Below are 12,336 nucleotides of genomic sequence, written 5' to 3' on the forward strand. Positions count from 1 at the left end.
AAACGATAGTAAATAATAGTTTTGTATGTAGTTTTTACCAAATTTCGACCAATCAACAACTGATTTGTTCCCAGTAGAGGAGTACAGGCTGCTGATTACTGCCTCCACCTGTGGGTGTCACATTTGAAAGTCAGTGAGGTGCAGAATCCTCTCTAGGTGTTCAAACATTGTATTTTTGCAAACTGAAGCCGCCTTTAAGAGATTTTAGCCATTTTGCTGCTTAAGATTCATGGAAGTTTTTCTTTCATTTCAGCCGGGATGAGGTGAAAACCAAGTGGGGTGTTTCTGACTTCATCAAAGCCTTTATTAAGTTCCACGGCCATGTGTACCTGAGTAAGAGCTTGGAAAAGTTGAGCCCTCTTCGAGAAAAATTGGAAGAACAGTTTAAGGTTAGATTTCAAAACCAGAGAATTTATTGTCTTGTTTAAAGCATAAGATTTGGAGGAAGATGGCTCCCAGTTTTCACTCCATTACTTAACTGTGAACTGTTGGTAAAAATTAACTTTGAAATTAAATATGAAAGTTTTGCATACAGCATCCTCTTTATTTAAACTAAGGTGCCGTTTATACAAAGAAATACATGCAGCAACAATGGGCTAATAAGTAGCTGCGGTTTGGCAAAAAGTATCCAAGAGGAAACAACTCCTCCTTTCTCAGACCAAGCACATTTATTTCTCAGTTTGGAAAGTACTGCTTTTGATGGATTAGATATTTTTAGATATGATTTTGTTACCTCCTTTATAGATATTTCCATTCTGCAAATCAAGCTCATTTCTCTTGTATTTTGATCCATCAAGGTTTGTGGTAGTTTGAAGGAAAGGAATAAGAAATTTCATTCAATTATTTTACTCAGTTATTTCTAATTACATATGTGAAAATTATCTTGGGTTAGATTAGTATATTAAATTAGCAGTTTAAATGTAGTGTATGATATATAAAATGTGAAAGGAGTCAAAATTAAGTATTAACTTTATTTTTAATTTATTCAACAAATATTTGATTGTTATATACCTGTCACTGTTTTAGTCATTGGGATCAACATTAAACAAGACATTCTCAATGAGCATTTTTTATTTCTTGGTTACTTCTGGGTATCTTTACATTTTGGAATTGTCTATAACAGCAGTCGCCAACCGGTGGTCCGCGAGGTCTGAAAGATTGGTGACTGCTGGTCTATAACTTCTTTATAGTTTTACAAATATTATAAAAGTCTCACAATTCAAAGATTGTAGAACTTAATTAAGAGACATAAATTAGCCAAATGTAATAAATGTGAAATGGTTTTTACAGATAATCACTTTTTGGTTGATACTTTTACATAAAGTATAAAAGTTAATTGATTTCAGAGAGGAAGGAAGAGGGAGAAAGAGAGAGAAACATCAATGATAAGAGAGAATCATTGATCGGCTGCCTCCTAACACTGCCCCCCCATTGGGGATCTAGCCCACAGCTCAGGCATGTGCCCTGACCTGAAATTGAACAACAACCTCCTGGTTCATAGGTCAACACTCAACCACTGAGCCACATCAGCCAGGCATAGTTGATACTTTTTGTGTGCAAGAGAGTATAGTAAATAACTATAATAGAAATAGTTTGTTTTAAAATAAGCTTCTAAAATAAAAGTCCCTTGCAGTTTTCTGCATCTCTTAGTGGTGGCATATGTAAACTTAGTCCATGATTTATAGAGGGGGGTGCATGAAAGCAACCACTTGCTTTGTAATGCCCTCAGCTATTCAGCCTGGAAAGAACAAACAAGTCTCAATAGCTTCATTATAGGTTTTCAGATATCTGAAAGATTATTTTAAGATAACATATCTTTGTCTTTCCTGGAGTCAGAACTAAAATTAAATCTTAGAATTTGAGTAGAGAGATGTAGGGTGGTGCTGAGGACTCCCTTTTGAGAACTTAAAAGTCAGATTGACAGCTGTCTTCTTGGATGGTGTAGATGTAGTCCTGTTACATATTGGAATTGGACAAGATGACCTCTTGAGATTGCTTCTAGCTCTCTTGTTCTATGAAAGATACACTCCCCAAATGGGGAGGGTGTGGAACCTACCTTAATGAAATCCTCTCCATGTAAGTTATTCTAGTCTAGAGTCTAGTCAGTTTTGCATTTGGTTGAACCTCAAACACTAATACTCTCTTCAAATATATAATTTTGTATGTGAAGTTCTGGTGGAGTGTGTGGGCAATTGCGAAGTATCATTCCTACACTCTAAAATTAAACACAGGATGAGGCAGATCTATTTTAAAACTTACCCAGTACTAAAATGTCAGAAGAACATTGTGGAGTGAAATTTTAGCATAGTTGAGTAAATATTCAAAAGTATTTTAAAGTATCCTATATAATAAAAGGCTAATATGCAAATTGTCCCCTCAACTAGGGGTTTGACGGGGAGTTTGACCAGGGGGCAGGGCTGCCTACCCACGGCCCCTCCTCCCAGCCGGCCCCGACCCCCCTCTCCCCCCCATCCCAATCCCGGGCTGGGCCAGCCAGCCAACCTCCCGCATCCCCTCCCCCTGGCATCCCCTCCCCCTGGCCGGCCCTCTCTGGTTGACCCCAGTTGGGGCCAGCCAGCCAGACCCCACCTGTGCATGAATTTGTGCACCGGGCCTCTAGTTTGTAGACAATGATGTAAACTTCAGTGTATCTGTCTAACTAGCAATCTTTAGCTACTAAGAAACATTTACCAAGTTGAGGTTCATTGAAGGATTAAAAGGTCTGGAATTTAGGAACTGAGATATAAGGCTTTTTATATCTGTCAAATGTATGCTGTTTCTTAATGGTATTTAGTTCAGTGTTTTCCTCAATTGCTATTGAAAGTGTCTTTCAGTAGCAATATGTCTGTTCCTATCTGATTTTGTCCAGGGGAGACTCTGCTTACTTAAGTACAATCTAAGTTTTACAAAAGTACAATTGAATAATTACACATTGACTTCCAAAGGTGTGTATTATTCCTTCCCTAAGTATTTATTGAGTACCTGTTGTCTGCCGTGCTCTTTTCTAGGCCTTTGGAGATACAGAGGAGAGAACAAGACAAAGTCTGTGCCCTTATGAACTTAATCTTACATTTGCTATTACCAGGCTACACCATATGCATCAATGTTTCTGTGCCTACACTAGAAAGTCCTTTAAAGACTTTAAAGGGTCAGGATTCTGTAATGTAGGACATTGCCTTCTAAAATGAACGCCACATTGCTATATTGTAATTGTAAGAAAAAATGCTTTTTGAAAAATACAAATTAATATTCTCATTTTATGCCAGTATCATGCATTTGTGTAAAGGCTGGATGCAGATATTGAAAATTTTGTGGGAGGATTTTGGAGAAGAGCTAGGATTTCAAGACATTTTCAGGAAAGGAAAGGAGAATGCTTAAGGCCTTTGGGAGAGAAGTGAGCATTCTAGATGTATATATGGGAGTGACAGATGGCAAGGAGGCTGAGAGATCTGATAGGGAGAGTAGAGTTAAAGTGGAATGGAATTGTGTTTTTCTCCAATGATCATGTGAAAGGTCTTGCTAATGAATTATAGATCTTATCCTGTATCTGTTTCCCACCATAAGGCAGTGAGTCCCCATTGTCTGCACTAATTTTCCTTGGGGACAGAGACAGTTTGGCTGTAGCTAAAATGTAGGGTGAAGCCAGGATGTCATCTTTGTTATCAACTTTGTTAGGAGCTTGTGAGGCCACCAGCTGAGTGCATAGAGGTGAATTCTTCCTTATAGTGCTGGTTAGCAGGTCTTTGTGAACACATGGTTATTAAGTAAAAGAAGTTGATAATGAAGGTCATGGATGTACCTTCCTTATAGGGAGAAATGTCAGTGTAATAATTTGTAGAAGTACCTGTAATATATTAATGATTGCTTTAGATATCATTTGCCCTGTGTTCCAAAGTATGTTCTTGCTATGTACCTCGTTTATAAGTAAGCTTCTTTACGTATGTCAGGCCTAAAACAGCCTCTAATGGATGGAAGGCATGTGAATTTATTGATAGATACTGAAAACTTTGAAAAACAGTTCAGTGGTGTCTGGGTTAATTTTTTTCTAGATGAATGGTCAGCATGAGAAACATCAGACCACATTAGACTCGATTAAAATACTGGGATTAAAAGTGGAACAGTTTACTCATCTGTAATTTACTGTAACCCATGTGGCTCTAAATGCAGACTGACAGTTTAATTCTTGTGTTGAAGATGGCTCCTGTTCTCGATAATAGTATATGCAGTGTTCCCTGTCTTCTTTTACAGAGACTGCTCTTTCAAAAAGCTTTCAACTCTCAGCAGTTAGTTCACGTCACTGTCATTAACCTGTTTCAACTTCATCACCTTCGTGACTTTAGCAATGAAACAGAACAGCATAGTTACAGCCAAGATGAGCAGCTGTGTTGGACACAGTTGCTGGCCCTCTTTAGTAAGTATTAAATCGTTTTAACTTTCTGTTCCATCTTCTTTGGCCTTTTCGTCATAAAGCATTAGTGCTATATAAAGAAGTGTCTTGTATGTCTTAATATTGAATCAAGAGGCCCGTACTCTAAATTCTGTTCTTTATCTGCTGACATCCATTGTCAATGTATCTGTAACAATTTTTAACTTGGGAAAGAAAATGCCCTTTTAGAAAGAAGCTTAGAGACTGATAACACAGTTTCAAATATCTTATGCTTTCTGTATACATTTTTTCTTTTGAGTGTCTTTTCTTGGCATCCTGTGCAAGTGTCCTCTCCAGAACAAGTCTCAGGAGGAATCCCACAATGCCTATCCCCTTCCTGCAGTCAAGGTCTCCATGGACTGGCTGAGACTCAGACCCAGGGTCTTCCAGGAGGCCGTGGTGGATGAAAGACAGTAGTGAGTATCTTAGAGTTTTGTGTCAGCTTTTGTGCTTTGTTTGTTTGATATTCAAAGATATGCTGAAACCACCTTAGAAAACACAACATTTGAACAATGGAAGGCTGTATTTCCCACCCACTCTTTGGAAATTGAACTGAAGACTTCTTTATATGCTTTCCCTTTATTTGTTTGAATTCTTCATGTGAGGCACAATCTTAAGGATTTCTGACTTTTTGTTCCCCCTGTCCTTGGTTGCCATCCTGGGGAAGTGGCATTTTTCACATTCCAAAGTGAAATGGAGATAAAACCAGTTTGTTTCTTATCCACACAGTATGCTCCAATTTTTTGTTTAGGAATTAAAAGGAAGAAATTTTTTACTTCTTTCCATTATTTTCTATACATAACCTGTTTTGTGTTGCCTTATAGTAACGCCCAATTTGAGTTATATCTGTTTGTTTTAAGCATAGAGTATTTTGGTCATCGCCATTTTCTCTCTAATCTCTACTCAGAATAATTCTGACAGTTCTTAGGAACTATTGGTTTTAGAGTGACAAATGAAGGCGCCTGGGAAACATCTGCAGTAGTATCTCGTGGAAATTTAACACTCTGGTGTATCTTTCATCTAGACATCTTTGAAAATATGTTTTAGGAGTCATACAGTCTTTAAAATGCTGAAGCAAGGAGAAAAATGCATGAAGTCTAGGTCCTCGAGATAACATTTTCATGGCTTATTAGTGTTCTGGTTTCTCTTGTGTGAAAATAAAGTGTGCACTATCACTTTCATTTTCAGCATTTGGCCCTGGCTGATTTCTCTTCTAAATAGTTTCCATCCCCATGAAGAGGATCTTTCAAGTACTAATGGTAAGAGCAACCTCAGCCTTGTGCTGTCGACATTGTTCTCCATCACTAATGGTGGGCTTAAGGACGCAGAAAAGCAGGTTTGTGTTTGATGTTAAATTTAATATATTAGAAGTGACTTTGAACTCTATCCCGATTGAGTGGGTGGAAGTAGAGGTGATGTTCTTCCAGCAGCTTATTCTCCTATATCCCAGAGAGTGCAGTACCTTCAAATTCTTTCCATCCTCCTCATTCTTATAATTAAAAAAAAACACAAAAAAATAATGTAAACAGCATTACTCTGTCAAAGTAATGCCTACTTATCATGAAACATTTGAGACATACAAATATAAGAACACAAGTCACCTATGGTTCTCTCTCACAGAGATACGGGATAGTGTGTTTTCTACGGGCCTTTTTGTATGTGTACATACACAGCCTGCATGTGTTTGGTATCAAATTCAGCTTTGTACTTGCTTTTTAAATTTAACACTATATTGTTAGCAAAAGCTTTGTCATTTAAACATTTTGAAACATGATTTTTACTGGCTGCATAATAGTCCATACTATGGATGTGCCATAATCTATTTAATCATTGTCTATTTGCTTTAAAAATTTCCCCGTTATAAATAATTCTACACTGAACAATCGGTAGTTGACTTCTTTCTGATTATATTTCTTCCATTAGATCTGTGCTCCTCAAGCATTAATTTGCAAATGAATCTCCTGGGACCTTGTTGAAAATGTAGTTTATGATTCAGTAGGTTTGGGATAGTGCCCAAGATTCTACATTTCTTACAAGCTCCCAGATGATGTCAATTTTGTTATTCAATACTTTGGGATTACTGCATCTGAGGCTGTGAAATTTTAAGACTGCTTAGGGAAAAAAAGGCATCATACTGCAACTCAGCACTGGGTGTAGGTGAATGTTAGGGCAGTGTGCAGGGCCCAAAGGCAACATGCAGGGCTTTGACAGGTAAGTTACTATAAAGAAGAGCAGGGCACTATGAATAGCCTATAGTTTCTCCAGAGACTTTTTTTTTCCACTTCGCAGTATTCTGCTAAACAACAGAATTTTAATTAAAATGTTTACAAATCTTGATTTCTACCCTTCTCTAGCTACACCACTTCCAGAGGAGTTTGAGTTACAAGGATTCTTGGCTTTGAGACCTTCTTTCAGGTGGGTGGCAGCTGGAGGAGGCGGAGTTCGTTGCTAGTGGTTGCCATATTAAAATTATCAGGAGTCGGGCTTGGTTGTGGAAGCTCTTGATCTTTCTTAGCTTTTCCTAACGGCAACTGAGAGTCAAAGTTTTGATGTAAAATGGATTTGTATATGTTGTGCCTTTAAAAAATATGGAGGAAAGGAAAGAGAATTGCTTCTTCCAAGTGATACTTACTTCCTTTTATACTTTCCTTGAAATCAGAGGGAAAGTCTCAAAAGGGAACCAAAGGGTATTGCGTGACATATTTCATATTAAAATAAGAATAAAACACTCTGTTTTCCCAGTCATTTTGTCTCTGTTCCTTCTCTTTCAGAGGAATAACTTCCTACTCCATTTCTCAGCCTACTGCAACTGTAAACTCAGCGCTCTCTCTCCTAGTTAGCAAGTTGTATTGAGTTCTGTATAATTTTCACCCTATATAATTTTTTTTTAGCATTGAGTCTGTTGGTCCCCTTCCTTCATGAAACCTTCTTTCTCTTAGCTCTGGATCATCGTTCTTCTTCTACCCTTAAGAGGCTCAGTTGCATTCTTTCTTTTGTATTACATGCCTTGGAATATTGGTATTCTCCAGGGTTCTTCCCTTGCCCTTTCCTTCCCACTCTGTGTTCTCCCAGGTGATCAAATCCATCCTTTTGTCTTGAGCTTTCACCTCCGGGATACTAAGACCAAAATTTTCAGTTCTGACTTCTTTTAGAGTTTAGACTCATATTTCTAGCAATTTTAAACTTTGACATGACCAAAAATGAGCTAGTATTTTCCTGTTTGGTCAGTAAAATATGATCTTTCTAAATTTATCTGTATGCCATTGTCTAACTACATAAACAGTTCTTATTTCTGTTAATCTTTCTCACCAAATCTTGGTAATTCTGTGTCCAAAATGCCTTTTAGATACAACTCCTCCCATTTATTTCCTCATAGTTCAGGCTTTTATCACCATTTACCTGGGGTAAAAAAGTTTCCTAATCACCTTCCCTTCTTAGAGTCCCTCTCTTTCTATAGTTTATTTCTACCCTGTTTCCACATTATATTTTTAAAGTGTCGACCTGATGATGCCCTTTACTAATATAGAAACAGTTCAAGTGGCTTGCTGTCCAAATGCTTAGTTGTTCAGCATATTTTTTATCACTATGCAGTGTAAGTTTTCAGCCTTATTTTCCACTTACACCCTCCTCCCCACTAATACCTACCTATACATACTCTACATTCACTCTGTTATCTTCTTGAATAGCTCTGTGTTTTCGTGCAAAACTTTTCATGCTATGCCTAGAACATTTCCTTTTCCTCTTAGACATTCCCTTACCAATCTGTGAGTGCTCACTCATAACGTCACCCTCCAGCTCAGATACCAGCCATGTGAAACCTTTTCAGAGCTTATCAGAAGGAACTAACTCTCCTTTTTCACTCTGCACTCTAATTCTTTCCATAGTGTGTTTTCTGCTTTGCTTCATTGGATTTAAAATCTTTGGGAATATAAATTAAAACAAATGTAGTTAATTACATCATCAAATAGTTAACCTGTATGGAACAATCTGAAGCCATTTCAGTTAAGTAGATGCATTTGGTTGCCTGGGAAATATCTTTTATAACTTGCTTATATTAATTTTAGGAACTTGGATTTTTCCAAAGGCCACCAAGGTATTACAGGAGACAAAGAGGGTCAGCAACGACAAATACGGCAGCAGCGCTTGATCTCTATAGGCAAATGGATCGCGGATAACCAGCCAAGGTATTTCATCAAATACACATACACAGCCACCTGTGTTTTAGTCTTTGGTATAATACTACTGATTATAAACTCAGAAGACAAAATGATGGTAACATAACAAATTATAACCCTGCTGATAATTATACTCTTAAATCTCTCTTCTCCCCATTACCTACCTATTGTAGAGGAATTGGCCTCACCCCCTGTTTATCATGAGCTTCTGCTCTAATTCGTAAACATTTATGTAAATCTAAGTTATACATTCACAATTATGGTGCTTGGTATTGATTGACAGGGCCATGGTGATCAGTTTCAATCTGAACAGACCAGGATGGAGCTACTGGCTTATTAAATACAAAGCACATAGGGTAGTTGGTGGAGGGCACAGGTCTTAGAGTTAGATCCGTTTAAATTCAGCTTCTAATTCTGCCACTTCCCCTGGTCTATGTCGTTGGGATCCTCTGCTTGATTATAACCTTCCCAAAGTCGGTCACTATTTCATAGTCATTTTGTACTGAGGTTCCCGTCATACTGTGAGCATTTAAAGTGGTTGCATGTTTGAGTGAACTTACTACCTCTTAGCTTAGTTTTCACACCTATAAAATTGGAGTTATAAATAGCTACTTAAAGGGCCTAATCTAGTACCTATGTTTAAAACATGCTCAGTATTTTTAATTGCTGCAATTATTGGAAAACATTAAAAGGGCACAGATATGTGTTGTAGTGTTGAATATGATAATGAGAATCTGAGTCTCTACATAACTACTTTTTGTGTTACCTGAATCCACATTGTTATTTCCTGTTGTTTCCAAGTTTTTAGGGCTGGGAATCTTTTGACTGTTGGATCCATACACAATTCAATTGTACTGTTTTTTAGGTTTATGTTTTTCATATATGGATTTATTTTTACTTTTTTAGGCTGATTCAGTGTGAAAATGAGGTAGGGAAATTATTGTTTATCACAGAAATCCCAGAGTTAATACTGGAAGACCCCAGTGAAGCCAAAGAGAACCTTATTCTGCAAGAAGCATCCATAATAGAGTCACTGGCTGAGAACGGGAATCCAGGACTGAAATCGGTGCTGTCTACGGGCCGAAATCTAAGCAACAACTGTGACACGGGAGAGAAACCAGTGGTCACCTTCAAAGAGAACATTAAGCTACGAGAAGTGAACAGAGACCAAGGAAGAAGTTTTCCTCCCAAAGAGGTGAGAAGGGACTATAGCAAAGGAGTAACTGTAACTAAGAATGATGGAAAGAAGGACAACAACAAGAGGAAAACAGAACCCAAGAAATGCACCTTAGAAAAGTTACAGGAAACAGGAAAGCAGAATGTGGCAGTGCAGGTAAGCTGTATTTGAACTATAAAGCAGGTAGAGGAAGGCTCACACAAAAGGCAAGATTTTTCATTTTGTTCCTAAAAGCCTTGAAAATTGGCTATTCTAGAAGCTTGAATGCATTCTTCAAATGCTTCATAGTAAGTCTTGTAAAGAGCTGTGGTAGGTGGTTACTTCATTGACCCTTGGGAATTATATGAGTGAGAGAGTCTTAACTTGTTTGACATGTTTATCAGTTTTGTTCAATTTACATTGTTTGAAATGACCAGTTGCAGAGTTGTCAGTTCCACAAAAACTTACATTTTCTTTTGAAAATGTAATTGCCATTTGTTAATTCTGTAGTGAGAAATTGGGGGTCTTTGATAGATCCAATAGAACTAAAAGTATAGTAAGGCTGGTATAGGTGGTGTTGTTTTTTTAGAGTCACTGTACAAGATAAAAGATGAAGATGAAGCTCTTTTCCTTGACATTTATACCTGTCGCAGCCAGTAGCATTATTAGCACTTCAGTGTTACCCTGACCATGGGAATTTGTAAAGCAGGAACCCAAGTCTCCTGCTGGGAAAAGAGAAACACCTCTCAGTTATTTGCATCTTTGGGGTGTATGTTTGTTTTAATACCTTTCCAAAGCGGTACAGATTACTTTATATAAAAGGAAAGGGGTCTTTGTACTGGTTTTATTAGTACCATTAATGTTTGAGTAAATGCCATTTGTTTTACTAACATATTTTGGCAAATATATTTGTTGGTAATAGGCATGAGGAACCTTACATTATTGGAGGCCTCTTGCAAATAAACTGCCTTCAATGTGTTTCTCTTGCAGGATTTTTGAGGGGGAGGGAAAGGGAGAAATAAGAATATAATAGTTCCATTTTAAGATTAGTAGAGGGAGAAAAAGAAAAAACATGGTAGAAATTAAGAAAAGAAATGGAGAAAGACAGGTGCAGCGGAAAGGTAAGGGGAAACCCAAATGAACTATAAAACTGAGGTCTCAGTGCTTTAGGGATAGAGCCCAGCATTTCCTGCCTGCTCTGCCTCTGTTCTCTATAACTGCTTCCCAGCACAGTTCAGTAGAAATAAAATCTCTTCCTGATCTCTCATCCCTCTTACATCTGCCTGTAGATGAGTAAAGAGAGCCTGGTAGCAGTCAGTGGATCACCACCCTCTGTACCTCATCCTAAGTTTTCTGTAAACGGTACCTGTTTTCCCGCCTTTTACTCATCTTTTATTTATTTATTTATTTACTTACTTACTTACTTACTTATTTTTATTGTCTAAAGTTTTACATATGTCTCCTTTCCCCCCGCCGACTGACACTCTCCCACCCCCCACCCCCCCTTTTTACTCATCTTGAGCAGTGCCTGGGGTGTCTACCTCTTCTGCTCCATGTGCAGGACTCAGGGCCTGTTCTTGAGAAAGTATCCTATCTGTTCTGAAGGGTGGTAAGGTGCAAGGTGGAGGGTGAATGCCTCACTGGTACCCTTAAGGCTGCCCAGATGAAATTAAACTGAAGGCCAAAGTGGGTCATCATTAATTTATAGTTTATGTAAGTTATTTAATGCATTAGAGTAATTCATAAAGGGCCTTGGAACCTATAACAGGCAACTTAAGATCATAGGCAAGCTTTTAACCTGTTGGCATTGGGTGTCTCATTTGTAAAACAAAGGAGCTCTCATGTCCTTTCCATATTTAATATTTTTATGATTTTGTGAGGGCAAAATAATTATATGAATAAAATGAAGGCATGTATCTTTTATTGGCAGTTAAATCACCTACTTTGATTTCCTCTTTATAATTTAATCTTCAGCATATACTTTTTTTTTTTTGACGTGGTGTTTTAAATACTTTCCTAGAGTAGATGCTTCTTTCTGACACGTTTGAGTTTCAGATTATTATAGTTTTGCTTCTGTTGGTTACAGGTAAAATCCCAGACAGAACTAAGAAAGACTCCAGTGTCTGAAGCCAGGAAAACACCTGTCACTCAAACCCCAAGTCAAGCAAGTAATTCCCAGTTCATCCCCATTCACCACCCTGGAGCCTTCCCGCCTCTTCCTAGCCGGCCAGGTAAATATGCTTTGTAACTTCTTCTACTTAATACCTCTGTGTAGGAGTTTCTATTCATTCATTGAGTAATTCATACTCTATTGGAGTGACATTACTACCTATAGTGTTAAAGGTAGGAGGAAGGAAGGTAAAGTGGGAGACATCTCTAATACTATCAACAATAAAAGTACGTATATTTATTTTTTAAAAAGGTAGAAGGAAGTTATGTTTTCCCTAATGCTTATGAAATTATTTTGGAGCCATTTCTCTGGTAGTTTATATACAAGGGCAGGTTTGTTATGAAGGAATTCCTGTCACTAAACATGATGTTTAGAACACTCCACTTGCTTAAGTGGATAGAAGTAGCAG

The 12,336-nt window shown here is 37.7% G+C and overlaps 1 protein-coding gene across 5 annotated transcripts in view; it reads left to right on the forward strand.

Moving 5' to 3' along the window:
• Positions 1–12,336, forward strand: part of SMG7 (SMG7 nonsense mediated mRNA decay factor) — a 56,073-nt gene that overhangs the window by 34,260 nt on the left and 9,477 nt on the right. For 3 of the 5 annotated variants that reach the window (XM_070396869.1, XM_070396868.1, XM_070396871.1), the window contains exons 8-15: positions 254–389; positions 4,249–4,411; positions 4,686–4,842; positions 5,615–5,685; positions 6,781–6,841; positions 8,491–8,610; positions 9,508–9,934; positions 11,844–11,988. In XM_070396869.1, coding sequence (XP_070252970.1) covers positions 254–389; positions 4,249–4,411; positions 4,686–4,842; positions 5,615–5,685; positions 6,781–6,841; positions 8,491–8,610; positions 9,508–9,934; positions 11,844–11,988 — 1,280 coding nt within the window. The remainder of the gene's footprint in view (positions 1–253; positions 390–4,248; positions 4,412–4,685; positions 4,843–5,614; positions 5,686–6,780; positions 6,842–8,490; positions 8,611–9,507; positions 9,935–11,843; positions 11,989–12,336) is intronic. The other 2 variants (XM_070396870.1, XM_070396872.1) reach the window with 1 other exon arrangement.

Source organism: Myotis yumanensis, unplaced genomic scaffold (assembly GCF_028538775.1).
Source record: "Myotis yumanensis isolate MYYU_CA2020_CCGP unplaced genomic scaffold, mMyoYum1.0.hap1 SCAF_17, whole genome shotgun sequence".
NCBI lineage: Eukaryota > Metazoa > Chordata > Mammalia > Chiroptera > Vespertilionidae > Myotis > Myotis yumanensis.